The sequence below is a fragment of the Diceros bicornis genome, chromosome 31, assembly GCF_020826845.1.
Source record: "Diceros bicornis minor isolate mBicDic1 chromosome 31, mDicBic1.mat.cur, whole genome shotgun sequence".
In the NCBI taxonomy this organism is placed as follows: domain Eukaryota; kingdom Metazoa; phylum Chordata; class Mammalia; order Perissodactyla; family Rhinocerotidae; genus Diceros; species Diceros bicornis.
This window is the reverse complement of record NC_080770.1, coordinates 23,129,559-23,142,620: the sequence shown is the minus strand read 5'-3', so window position 1 is coordinate 23,142,620 and position 13,062 is coordinate 23,129,559. Positions and strand designations below refer to the sequence as shown.

General features: G+C 52.0%; 1 protein-coding gene across 8 annotated transcripts; it reads left to right on the top strand.

The window, feature by feature from the left end:
• Positions 1–22: 22 nt before the first annotated feature.
• On the top strand, positions 23–12,933 carry NR1H3 (nuclear receptor subfamily 1 group H member 3). Of its 8 annotated transcripts, XM_058527001.1 has the most exons (13): positions 24–457; positions 4,517–4,832; positions 5,290–5,373; positions 6,145–6,258; positions 7,032–7,111; positions 7,646–7,834; positions 8,259–8,525; positions 8,766–8,974; positions 9,081–9,260; positions 9,421–9,520; positions 12,018–12,131; positions 12,350–12,444; positions 12,637–12,933. In XM_058527001.1, the coding sequence occupies exons 5-13, from the start codon at positions 7,069–7,071 to the stop codon at positions 12,781–12,783; spliced, it is 1,344 nt and encodes a 447-aa protein (XP_058382984.1). In that variant the 5' UTR covers positions 24–457; positions 4,517–4,832; positions 5,290–5,373; positions 6,145–6,258; positions 7,032–7,068; the 3' UTR covers positions 12,784–12,933. The 8 variants fall into 8 exon arrangements, with proteins under 8 accessions (XP_058382991.1, XP_058382984.1, XP_058382988.1 ...); XM_058527005.1 differs by lacking the exon at positions 4,517–4,832 and having other exon boundaries at positions 24–148; XM_058527003.1 differs by having other exon boundaries at positions 24–148; positions 4,517–5,373.
• Positions 12,934–13,062: the final 129 nt, after the last annotated feature.

The window sequence follows — 13,062 nt, the reverse complement described above, 5'->3', positions numbered from 1 at the left end:
ATCTTGCTAAAGGACGGGCCGGGATGGTGGGAGAAGGAGGAATCTGGGAGGGAATGCGTGTAGGAGGTTCGCGATCCGGCTGTGGCGGAGGAGCGTGGGAATGTAGCGCGACCTAGCCCGGTAGAAAGGGCTGGAAGACCTCGTCTCGGTAAAGAGAGCACTGAGCTCGGGTTTGCCTCTGCCCGCGGAGGGCCCGTACCGAGGTGGCGCCTGCACTGGGCAGTATGGTGGCTGGGAGAGCGAGCGCCCCCTGGAACCCGGGTGCTGCCGGGCCTGACCCCCGGAGCCAGAGCGGGAGCAGAATTGGAGCGAAGGGTAGTTTAGAGCTCCCGTCTCCACGCCGCTGCCTTCGGGTGGAATTTGAGCCTCGGCCCTGGCTCTGGTCCCCGGAAGAGGTCTTGTTTGGGGTGCGGGGCACAGCGTGTAAACAGCCCTTTGGACTCCCTGCGTCCTTGAGGTTGGTCCCAGTGTAGCTTGCTGCTCATGTCCCGAGCACAGCTTCAGGAGCCCTCTCACTTCCGCTTGCAGGCCTTTCCTTGCCCTCCCACTTGTACATTTCCAAGTTTTAGTTAATTAAAATGAAGATGTCGTGCCTTTTCCCGAAAGAGTTGGGTTGCACAGGATGTTCAGACTTTGCAAAACCAAAGCAATGAATCGCTAGGGGAGGAATTTCAGACCAGCGGGGAGATATATAGGGGGAAGGGGAAGGGTATATCAAGTGGGAGTAGGTGGGGATTCCGCAGAATCAGAGGCCCTCTTGGCATTGACCATTAGGATCCGGTGCAGCCAATTTGGCCTCAGGGCTTTGTGACTCTGAGCTTGGAGTGACTTCAGCTCCAGGAGGTCAAATCAGTAGGTCCTTGGGATGCTTTGATTCAGATCTGTCCACTAGGAGCAAATTACCTCAAATCGTTGGGGAAATACAACCTGATCAGAACTATATGGGAGGGGGCCGCCCCGTGGCTTAGCGGTTGCGTGCGCGTGCTCCGCTACTGGCGGCCTGGGTTCGGATCCCCGGCGCACACGGCCGGGCTGCTTCTCCCGCCATGCTGAGGCCGCGTCCCACACGCAGCAACTAGAAGGATGCGCAGCTGTGACATGCGGCTATCTACTGGGGCTTTGGGGGAAAAATCAATCAATCAATAAATACGAAAGAACTATATGGGAGGAAGCAGAGTCATTATCTTGCCCTAGGACTTCAGATTCAATTATTTATGTATACCTCAGGATCTAAACTTGCTTCCCGAGTTGTTATGGAGGAATGAATAGAATGAGAGCTGAAGCCTGGGTATCCAAATAGTTCTTAACCTTCTTGTTTAATCACAAGCCCCTTTATGAATGAGATGGAAATTTAGTCCCCTCTCCTCCAGAAAAATATTCACACGCATAAAAACACATAAATGGAATTTTGCATATAATGCCAAGAAGTTCACAAAGACTACCCATAGGCTTCATAAATCAACATCTCTGAATCCCTGATCTAGCCTAGTCCCCTTACTTTTTGGATAAGGCAACAAACCCAGAGAGAGGAAGTTACTTGTCCAAGGTCACACAGTTTAGGAGAATGAATTAAAACTCTAGTTTTCTGATTCCCAAATAGACTTTTTTTGTGTGTGTGAGGAAGATCGGCCCTGAGCTAACATCTGCCAATCCTCTTTTTGCTGAGGAAGACTGGCCCTGGGCTAAGATCCATGCCCATCTTCTTCCACTTTATATGGGACACCTGCCACAGCATGGCCTGACAGGTGGTGCTTTGGTGCGCACCCGGGGTGGAACCAGCGGACCCCGGGGCGCCACAGCGGAGCGCACGCATGTAACCGCTTGCGCCACCCCCAAAATAGTCTTGGCTGGCCCCCAAAATAGTCTTTATAATGGGCTGTTTCTTGCAGGCTGCTCAAACTGCGTTGCTAACCTATATTCGGTGGCCCCAAAATACCTTCAATAAAGAGATTTCTAACAAAGGAAACCTTTTCACATTGGTGGGGTTGAATGGGGCTTGGCTAATTGGTAAAATACTGTGTATTAGTGGGAGTTTTTGAGTGTTTTGTTTTAATGTTTCTCCTACTCTCCTTGCAAACTAGCCAGATCGTTGTGATTTCAGAATGTAAATCTTGGGCTCATTAAATTTTGGCAAGTAGAAGAAAAATCCCTCAAATTCATCTTTTGCTTTTCTTCCCACTTGCTCAAGTATGTCTGTATTCTTTGTGCCTGCAAGTATCCCATGTAGGAGGAATTGATGGAGCAGATGTTATTTCAGTTTTTATAGTGAGAAGCAAGTCCAGGAAGGGTGAGAATTACACCACAAGTACATGGTACAGCCAAGAGCTGAGCCCTGGTTTCTTGACCCCCAACTTCCACATATTTTATACCAGAAGATTTTTGTGGTCCCCACACATTGGTTCCTAACTACAGATCCAAAAGAAAAATAGACATGTAGATGGATGGATAGATAGATATGTGGGCCTACCCTAGACCAAATAAATCAGAATCTCTGAAAATGAGGCCAGGTTTGGAAACCACTGCAATACTGTGTGTTGGCGGATGTGAACCTAAATTCAGGTGAGTTAACCATTTTTCCCATCTGGGGAGGCAGTTTTGTGTAATGGAGTGAGGTGCTTTGTTTGTTAGTCTGAGTTTGAGCTTTTGAGTCAGCTCTTTGATATTTGTCCCCTTGCTAGTAACCATCTCCTAGGGTTACATATGAGGTTAAGTAAAATAATACACGGAAAGATAAGTGTATGTAGTAGGGCCTATGTCAATGTTACTTTTCTTCTTCCTGCCTTCTGTATCATCTCCGAACTCAGGAATTCCTGGGTTCTTCTCTATCTTGTGGTTGGGAGGTTGGGCAGAAGTCACTGGAGTGGCCTGCAAGATGACCACCACACCTTGCACCTTTCCAGAACGGTGAAGGAGGGAGCAAGAAGTAGCTGTCCCTGTCCATCCCTGCAAACCGTACCTTGTGGCCTGCTTTATGGGAATTCGAGTGCTTTCCGGGAGGGGAGGGGTGTTATCCAGTAGCGCATACAACCTTGGGCTGGTGAATGCTCGTCTTTTTGCTTCAAGGTTCCTCTTCCTACAAGGAGAAGTCGCCAGAGTTTCTGGGGGTCAGAAATGTGACTTGGAAGATCCCCAAAGGTATTCCCAGGCATGTTGCCTCCTCTAGGAGCCAGGGACACATAGGAAAGGCCCCATGGGACTGAGAGGCTTTCACCTAACACCTCTTGTGGGCTGGTGGGGGTGGATCTGGCAGAGTGGGCCATGTGATTCCAGCTGCAGATCACCTGCCTATTCTATTCGACCGGGCTCGAGAGAGAAGTCCCATGGTTGGTCTCCAGAAACTCTATGGAGATATCACCAACAGGTTTTGGTCTTCATGTGGGGAGGCTCCTGAACCCCTGTAACCTGAAGGGGTGGCTCTGACAGTAAAGCACTGGTAATGCTCCCTTCTCCTCTACTTAAGGCTGAGAATGACTCCCTGGCTTGGGGAAGATGGCGCCCTGACCCACTTACTTGTTCAGCAGCTGGCTCTGGCTTGGGTCAGAGGGCTCCAAGCTTCTGTGTGGTCCTGGGCCCTGGGCTGTGGGGAGACTAGAGTGTCAGGAGGGGATGAGAGAGGCTTTTCCCAACACCAGAAGATAGGTCATCAGACCAAGGTTACATCCTAAGTTCCTTGTAACCAGGTGTTTCGGTGACATCTGTGACTATGCTTCTGTGTTGGAGCTGCTGGGGATGGGGACAGGCGAAGGAGGGAGCTGGGTCGATGATGTGAGCGCTGGGACAGAACAATTCCAGTTTCCCAGGGGCTGGAGTCCCTGGTTTCTACTTTCCCAAGACATCTGGGGCCTTGTGAAAATTGGGGGAGGAACACATGTAAGAGGAATGGAGAGCTTTGTGCTCATGACTCAGAGGTGCCCAGACCAGGGTGGGGGCCTCGTGAAGGGATGACCTTGTGATGAGAGGGAACAAGAGCAAAGCTGGAGGCAGAACTTGGAGATGGGGGATGTCAAGAGGGGCTTTTCTGAAATGTGAAAATGAATACATGGGCAGATTTTGCAACACCACCCAGCCTGCTGTCTTCTCTAGTCTCTGCTCCCCGGGGCCCGCCTGTTCCCCCTGCCCCTCCCTGTGCTTCCTCCCATCTTTCACGAAGCTCCTTTTCTATTTCTGCTTTCCCTTCCCTTCTCCTATCCTGTTCTCGCACACCCTCTGTCTACTCTTTCCTGTTCCCTCTCTTCTCCTCTTCCCTGGTGCCCTGTTCATCTCTGTTTCGATCTCTCTGGCTGCCTGCCCTGGCCCCCTGTCCTTCTATGCTTTAATGTGGGGCCCATGGGAACCGGAGTTCATAGCAAAACAGGAAGAGCCTGTGAGCAGGAAACTGGGAGTGGGGCAGGGGGTGAACAACCAGCAGTAACCTTAGCTCCTCGCCCCCCACATCTGGGCTGAAGCATCCCCAGGGCTCCCACTGCAGCCCCCCAGCCCCAGCTTCTTCCATCTCAGCACTTCACTGGTCCAGCAGACCTGAGAGGCAGCAAGACACGAGTACCCTGGACTCGGACACAGGAGAAGCAAAGAGCACAGGCACTGGAGTGAGGACATCTGGATGCTGATCCCAGCTCGGCTACTCACTGTGTGCGGTCCTGGAAAAGGCTCTCCCGGGAGCTTAGTGTTCTCTGTAAAAGAGAGCTTATGATATTTACCCTGCCTCCCTCCCGGGGCGGCTCTAAGGATAACAGAGATAGTGAGGGGTCTGTGTATGGAAACAAGCACTCGGAAGATTAACAACGCACAGATTCAAGGTGACAGGAAGATCCGTAGCTGAAAGGATTGGAAAGGTAGTAACTGCCACCGTTTCTGGAACACTTACTATGTGCCACACATTGTACCGTGATATGTTTTTTAATTCTCATGACAACCTTATGTGGCAAAAAACATTATTATTATTCCTGTTTTAGAGATGGGGAAACAGAGGTTCAGAGACATTAAGTAACTTGCTTAATCAAAATCACACAGCTAATAAGAGGCAGAGGCAAGGCCAGCGTTTGAACCCAAAATCTAAGCCCAGAGCCCAAACGCTAAACCAACATTGCTGAGATGAAATTGACTGGAGCTAACGAGTATAGGATAGAAGAGGATCATATTATTTTTCTTGTTTACTTATTCATTCAACAAACAGGACCCCAGTACCTACTCTGTTGCCTACTCTATGCCATGCCCTGTTCCAGGGGCTGAGGGGGAGATGAAATCAATAAAATGTGGTGTCTACATTCAGGGATGGATCTTATGTTCCAGGCAACGGGGCAGGAAGGCTACAGCTCTAGTCTCAGTAGCTGCTGGATAGAGCCCTCCATCACTGCAAATGGAACCATTTCCCAGGTGAGGGAACCTGCATACCTTCGCAGGTCCATCCTGGGCTGGTACCTGGGTCTACAGTCTTCACCCCGACCCCATCTAGGGCCAGCCATTGCTCATAGCCAACTGCTTACCAGTCCCTCTCTCTCTTGGCCTCCTCCAGTCTGTGTGGCCCCCGCAGGGACCACATTCAGAGACTCCTTAGAAGGCCCAGCACCTGCCTTTCTACTCCCCTGGACTTCTGCCAGTTTGGCTGAGGCCTGGAGCTAGTGGGGAGAGCTGCCTGGCCCATTCCCAGGGGCAGGGGAGGAGTAGGGAGGCTGGGAAAGCAGGCTGGGGCTCAGTGTTGCAATTCCAGGCCGTGCTGGGACCTTTGCTCCGCGAAGTGCCTATGGAGGGGAGGGAACAACTCTGGAGGCTGCCGGGATTGGGATGGGGGTGTCTGGGAGGCAGTCCTTTTGTAAAAGCAGCTAAGAGCCGCCGGGGTGAGGAGAGGAAGGGGAGAGATGTGGAACTGGGCAGGGAAATGCAGACTGTCGTGGCTGGGGGTAGGGGGGCAGGGGTGGTGCTGGGCTGAGGGGGTGGCCGGCTGGGGAGGAGTCAGCGTGGTGGGGAAGCTGCCCCGTGGGCGGGGGCAAGGAGGCCAGGGCTCCAGTCGGTCGGCTGGTCGGCTCCGGCTCTCCGGTCCGCTGGGCAGGAAGGAGAGGTGGCCCGACCCTTTGGGAGTCCCTCCCCTCAGCACCCCCCCCCCCAACACACATTACTTCCCTGGGCTCCGGCCCTTCTCTTGATCAGCTCCGGCTCCTCAGCTGCCGGGGCCTCTGGACAAGGGACTGCACCATCCTCCCTTCCCAGCAAGGGGGCTCCAGAGACTGCCCCAGCCAGGAAGTCTGGCGGCCTAGGCATTCGGTGGGTCTGCTCCGAGCACTGGTCCGGGGCTGTGTGTGTGTTTGGGGTTGGGGGGGTGTCCTATGGCTCTTAGAAAAGGGTCTCTGGGGAGAAGTGAAGGATGATGATAGTGATGGAAGCTCAGGCAGTGACAGGATTCTATTTAGGTTCCAGAATAGCTTCTGAGGGGGGCTGGCAGAGGAGGTCCTGTGTGTGAATTGGGGTGACTCTTGGAGGCAAGAGGTTTGTGCTGGGACCCTGGAAAGTGGCAGGAGTGAGGCTGTCTAACAAGTAGTGTGTCTTACTGAGTGGAATGAGCCTCGATTCCGTGTCCTGGTCCTGGCCAACTCGGGCTGTCCCCAGTGCTGGAGTGAAGGGGAAGGGGCTCTGACAGAAGTGGGGCAGATGTGCCCAAACATTCCCTCATGGCCTGGAGGGATCCCTGGGGAGAAAAGGTGCCATGGTGGTTGAGATCCTGGTCTTTGGAGTCAGAGAGACCAGAGTTGGAGTCTTGGCTCTACCACTCCCTAACTGTGTGGCCATAGGCAGTTTACTTAATCTTGTTGAACCTCAGTTTCCTCATGTGTAAAATGGGCTTAAGAATAGACCTGACCTCATAGGGATATTGTAAGGAAGGCATGTAAAGCCTTAGCACAGGCTGATATATATATATATGGCAAGTAAATGTTAGCTGACATGTTAGTACTGATAAAAGGCAAGATCAGGAGGAGAGGGTCGCTGAGGCCAGAAGGGACCCCAGTTCTGGACGAGTGTAACCTGGGTCATTCCTGCAGGACAGTCCCTTGGTAATGTCCAGGGCTCCGGGAAGAGATGTCATTGTGGCTGGAGGCCCCTGTGCCTGATGTTTCTCCTGGTAAGCTTCTTCACTCCAGTCCTCTCCCCTGAGCCCAGGCCCCAGCTCCTCTTCTCTTACAGGAATCAGCCTCCTTCACTACCTCCCTTCTGCCCTCCCCCGGAGAGCAGTCCAGAGCCATTCTTGGTATTGCTTGCCTCCTTCTGCCCACACCACCTCTGCCCAGGTTCTGGTGCCTGGCCCTTATGGACACCAGCCAGTCCTTCTCAATCATCTGGGCTTGCTGCTGGGGAGGGTTGGCATGTCCGGTACTTGCCCAGCTCTGGCTTTGAAGAGTTCTGTCTGATCTCTGAAATAGTTGCACGTCAGCCCCTCAAGGGGACAAAGATTGACACCCTCATTTAAAATATTGAGGTGCAGGGGTCTACAAGTGACTAGCCCTGGAGCCCACACAGACCCCCGGGTCCCAAAGCCTGAACCAACGTTTTGCTGCCCTCTGGGGGTGGAGATAAGTTTGCAGTTTCCCAGGAGGACCCTGGGAAAGTGGATGAGGAGGGACCTGAGACTCCCTTGTGCCTCTCTTTTGGGGCTCAGACTCTGCAGTGGAGCTGTGGGAGCCAGATGCACAAGATGCAAGTGGCCAGGAGCTGGGAGGCAGCAGCTGCAACCTCAGGGAGGAAGCCAGCATGCCTCAATCTACTGGGGGCACTTCGGGGGTGGGGCTGGAGGCAGCAGAGCCCACAGCCCTGCTCCCCGGGGTGGAGGCCCCTCCAGAGTCCACAGGTGAGGAGCTGCTGGATTTGGAGAAGGTCAGGGCTCCCTGGATCTGTGTGTGTGGGGGGGTACCTGGGGGCTCTTTATAAGATCATGGTTAAGTGAAAAGGCTTTGGCGTCAACTAGGCCTGAGTGATGAGTGTAAATTTTCTCTCTACCTTAGGCCTTTCTGAGGCTGTTTCCTTATTTGCAAAATGGAAATAATAATAGTACCTATCTCTTATGGTTGTTGTAAGGATCAATGCATACAAAGGGCTCAGACAGTACCTAGTGCATAATGGCACTTGGCATATGAGCGCTACTCTCTTGTAATAGAAAGATTAGACTTCATATAATGAAGGGAACGAAGGTCACTGAGTGCCCAGGGCCGTGGCTGACTGGGCACCAAGCTTTTTCCTTGGAGAAGAACATTAAGGCTCTTCCCTGCATCCAGAGCTCCGTCCACAAAAGCGGAAAAAGGGGCCAGCCCCCAAAATGCTGGGGAACGAGCTGTGCAGTGTGTGTGGGGACAAGGCCTCCGGCTTCCACTACAACGTGCTGAGCTGTGAGGGCTGCAAAGGATTCTTCCGCCGCAGTGTCATCAAAGGGGCCCGCTACATCTGCCACAGCGGGGGCCACTGCCCCATGGACACCTACATGCGTCGCAAGTGCCAGGAGTGTCGCCTTCGCAAATGCCGCCAGGCCGGCATGCGGGAGGAGTGTGAGTGTCTGGGGACAGGAGTCGGGGAAAGAGGGCACATGTGGGTGCCAGGGTGTGAGGGTAAACAGGCAAATGAGCCTACAGGGCTTTCCAACATGGGACCTAAGAGTGGATTAAAATATCTTCCTTCCTTTTACCCAATGCTCTCTGCTTTCCTGGAAACTCAAACTACCCCTCTGCCCCCTCCTTGCTTCCAGTCTCTCCCTCTTCTCTCCTCCTCACATCTGGCTCTGTCCTTAGGTGTCCTGTCAGAAGAACAGATCCGCCTGAAGAAACTGAAGCGGCAAGAGGAGGAACAGGCTCAGGCCACATCGGTGCCCCCGAGGGTGCCCTCAGAGCCCCAAGTCCTGCCCCAGCTCAGCCCAGAGCAACTGGGCATGATTGAGAAGCTGGTGGCTGCCCAGCAACAGTGTAACAGACGCTCTTTTTCTGACCAGCTTCGAGTCACGGTAACTGAGGGACCTGGGGAGAGGTGGCTGTGCCCAGAGCACCAGCTGGCTTCTTGATATCCGACTCCGAGTGGTTTGTTCTTTCCCTCCTTGCCCTTCTGGGTAGCCTTGGCCCATGGCACCAGATCCCCAGAGCCGGGAGGCCCGGCAGCAACGTTTTGCCCACTTCACGGAGCTGGCCATCGTCTCCGTGCAGGAGATCGTCGATTTCGCCAAACAGCTGCCTGGCTTCCTGCAGCTCAGCCGGGAAGACCAGATCGCCCTGCTGAAGACCTCTGCGATCGAGGTGGCAGGCCAGGCCAAGGGGTGAAGGAGAACCAGAGCGGGATTGTCTGTGGGAGGGGCCTGCAGACAGCCAGCTGGGGAGCCAAAGCCACCAGGAAGTAGGGATGAGGGGCTTGGCCTTCCCTCGGAGTCCCTATTTGAGGTCTGCTACCTGTGTGCAGGTCATGCTTCTGGAGACATCCCGGAGGTACAACCCTGGGAGTGAGAGTATCACCTTCCTCAAGGATTTCAGTTATAACCGGGAAGACTTCGCCAAAGCAGGTAAGAACTAAGATCACAAAAGAATTGGGTGGGATGGACAGAAGCTTTTTGTCGTGGGGCCCATAGTGACGACAGAGCCACAGGTCCAAGGTTTGGGTGTCTGTAAAGGGAAGGTCCCACTTGTTTTTCCAAGACAGAAAGTTGGAATGTTGATAGGCCCCTCTCAACTGCTCCTAATAGACACCTGTCCTCTGGTGCATTAGGTCAGTGGTTCTCAAACTGTGTTCCAAGGAACCTGAGGGGGGAGTTCCACAGAAGTGTCACCTTAGAGGAGAAACAGAGAGGCACAGAAATGTCCTTTATTCTTACTTTAGCCAAACAAGAAGCTCCATTTAAATCTGCATTATAGAGTGTGCTTCTGTGTAACATTTTGCTTAAAGGAAAGATTTTACAGCTAGGAAAAAAAGCTTGAAAGCCACCTCCTTGAGCCTTGTAGTCAATAACAAATCTTTCTCAGACGTGCTCTTCAAGGCTCACGTGGACTGATTTCCCCCTTCTCTTTTTCAATTGCTCTTTCTGATCAGCCATGCAACCAGAGCTGAAACATGGCAGACGTGCCCAGATGGGGCAGCTTTAGGATAAGAGTGACTGCTTCTGTCCCCATCCTGTACCTGGAGTATTTTCTCCAAGAATTAGTTCACATTGCTGCTCTCTGATACTTGCTTGCAGGCTAAGCAGTGTTGGTTTCCTCCTATTCAATTGCTGGTAATGTTTGTGTTATGGGAGCAGGTTTGGGAAAGGATGGAAGGCTGAGGGTGTTTTTGAGGGATTAGAACTAAGGTTCAACAGGTGAGCAAGGAGTCTAACAACTGTAGACCATGGCTGATGCTGGCTCCGTTCTTGGGGCTAGTAGGTCCTGGTTTCCAGAGCAGAGCTCATAAAGTCTTCTCTGGTTTCAAGTGACTCAGGCCAGCTCAGGTGCCTCTTGTTGTCCCAAAACAGGCCACTCAGTGAACTTTCTAGGAAGGCCTCCCTTAACTATAGGGCGTGGTGAGGCTGTGTTGGCACCTCTTGCCTTCTCTAGTGCCTGGTGTGCTGCCCGAATGTCTGGGCACCTAATAGGGGCGACTTAATGACTTTTTCCTGCTTTAAAAGCCCAGCCCTGCACCCTTTCTCTACCAAACCCCTTTTCCTGAAATGGTTATTATCCCAGTCCTTCTTAACCATGGCCTTTTCCTCCTTCGTAGCATCCTCCTTTCTGGAGCCTTCCCAGTTCTCATGTCTGCATGTTGCTTCAGCCCTTGTGGACTTGTGCTATCTGAATCTGTGCCTATTTATAGATCCATTTATATAAGCAGTTCTGATGCCTCCTGTTTGCCTTTCATTTCTCATTCTGTTGGTGAGGTCTTGGGGAGAAGGAGCAGGGGTGCTCTTTTCTCAGGTCTCCCTCCCCCTCTGCATCCACTACCACATGCTGCATATGGTGGGTGACTAATGATGTGGCCTGATCGCAAGGGAGGCGTTATTCAGCGAGCAGTAGCAGACCCTGTCAGGGTGCATAACCCAGCTCTGGGACCTTTGTCCTCTCTCTCCAAAGGGGCTGGTCGGCACAATTCGAGGCTCAACACCTCACCAAGAAATGCTTTATCAAATGGGGCTTGTCCATGAAATGGATCAACACACGCTTGATAAACATCAGGGTGAAAGTACAGGAAGTGACTAATCAAGAGGCCTCGAATGGAAAAGTTAGCAGATGGTTCCTAAAAGAAATCTGAGAAAGCCTAGGCGGCGTGGGGTGGGGAGATTTTGACAGAGTGTATGGGAGAAGTGTTCTCTAGATGTCTTGACTTTAGGTCACGGTTTGTTGCACTTCAGTCTCCTCAGCAAGAAGATTGGCTCTATTTTTTTAAATTTATTATTTATTTAACAAATACTTATATGTTAGTTACCATATGTTCCACATATTATTCTAAGGACCCATTATGAGGTAGATACTATTATTATCTCCATTTTACAGATGGGAAGACCAAGGCCCAGAGAGCTTAAATAACTTACCCAAGGTCACACAGCCTAATAAATGGTGGAGCCAGGGCTCAAACCCAGGCAATCTGGCGCCAGAGTCCACACCCTTAACCAAATTGCTGTGTTCCCCTTGGAATGTGAAACATGAAATGTATCTCTAGTATTCAAATAAGTAAGGTCAATTGCCAGTGAGTCTTCTTTATAAACAAAAATAAGAGGTGCCTTTATTTCTAGTAATGTGGGGCCCTCAAGAATTCTAATAAGAAATCAGAATTCTTATTATCATTTATGTCAGCACCATCTATGTGCCACGCCAATGCTAAGTCGTGCTTTATCATTTAACCATCACAACAGTCTTATAAGTTCAGATATGCTTCCCATCTCACAGATGAGGCTTAGAGAGGTTAAGAAACCTGCCCAAAGTTACACAACAGAGCCCTGGAGACTTCTTATTGAGTTCCTTGACAAGTTGGAGGAGAGAAGGAAGTTCCTGCTGCTCATGGCACATGTCCCAGCCTCTCTTCTTCCTCCCCAGGGCTGCAGGTGGAGTTCATCAACCCCATCTTCGAGTTCTCCAGAGCCATGAATGAGCTGCAACTCAATGATGCTGAGTTTGCTTTGCTCATTGCCATCAGCATCTTCTCTGCAGGTGTGGAGGAGGGGCAAGAGGGAAAACGAGCAAGAGACTTGCACCGAGGAGGGCTGCGGGCCCCACAGGGCAGGCGTTGTGGGAGTGGAGGCCCTTGCTCTGTTACTTTGGGATGGGAGAAGTTGGGTGGGGCAGGTCCCTCTTTTTTGGTTCTGATTTGGGGTATGCAACTGAGACCCTGGCCAGACCTGCTCCTCAACTCTGTTGGTGACCTATAGACCGGCCCAACGTGCAGGACCAGCTCCAGGTAGAGAGGCTGCAACACACATATGTGGAGGCCCTGCATGCTTACGTCTCCATCCACCACCCCCATGTGAGTCTCCCCATGGTGCCCTTTTTCCTCCTCTCCACAGGCTCATTCCCTGACACACTTACTTTCCCTTCCAGAATCCCTCCCGAGTACATCTTGCACAGATAATTCTCTACCTATTGCACAACTCCCCTCCCCTTGCTTCTCTTTTCTCAGGAGAGACAAAGGTTGTACTTATCCCTCTCCTTTCCCCAGGACCGACTGATGTTCCCACGGATGCTTATGAAACTGGTGAGCCTCCGGACACTGAGCAGCGTCCACTCAGAGCAAGTGTTTGCACTGCGCCTGCAGGACAAAAAGCTTCCACCACTGCTCTCTGAGATCTGGGATGTGAATGAATGACTGTTCTTCCCCCATATCTTCTGTTTTCTGGGCTGCATGGCTGAGGCCCCATGGCTGCCTCCTAGAGGAGGAGCAGACTGAGAAGGGCAAACATTCCTGGGACCTGGGCAAAAGAGATCCTCATATGGCATTAAAGGAGAGTCAAAGGGTTGGGAGTTTTGTGGCTGCTGGGCGGTGGGGGTCCTGCTAAAGCTGTGATCCATGCGGAGACTGTACTGACCCCACAAAACGGACGAACCTGGGGGCTACTTTGCACAAGGTTCTCCAGGGCCCTGCCCA

Bases quoted from the DNA above. Each gene is read 5' to 3' on its own strand.
- NR1H3 (XM_058527005.1), top strand. From the start codon at position 7,069: ATGTCATTGTGGCTGGAGGCCCCTGTGCCTGATGTTTCTCCTG. The intron at 8,975-9,080 runs GTAACTGAGGGA...CCTTCTGGGTAG, and splicing joins CTGACCAGCTTCGAGTCACG to CCTTGGCCCATGGCACCAGA. The intron at 12,445-12,636 runs GTGAGTCTCCCC...TCCTTTCCCCAG, and splicing joins TCTCCATCCACCACCCCCAT to GACCGACTGATGTTCCCACG.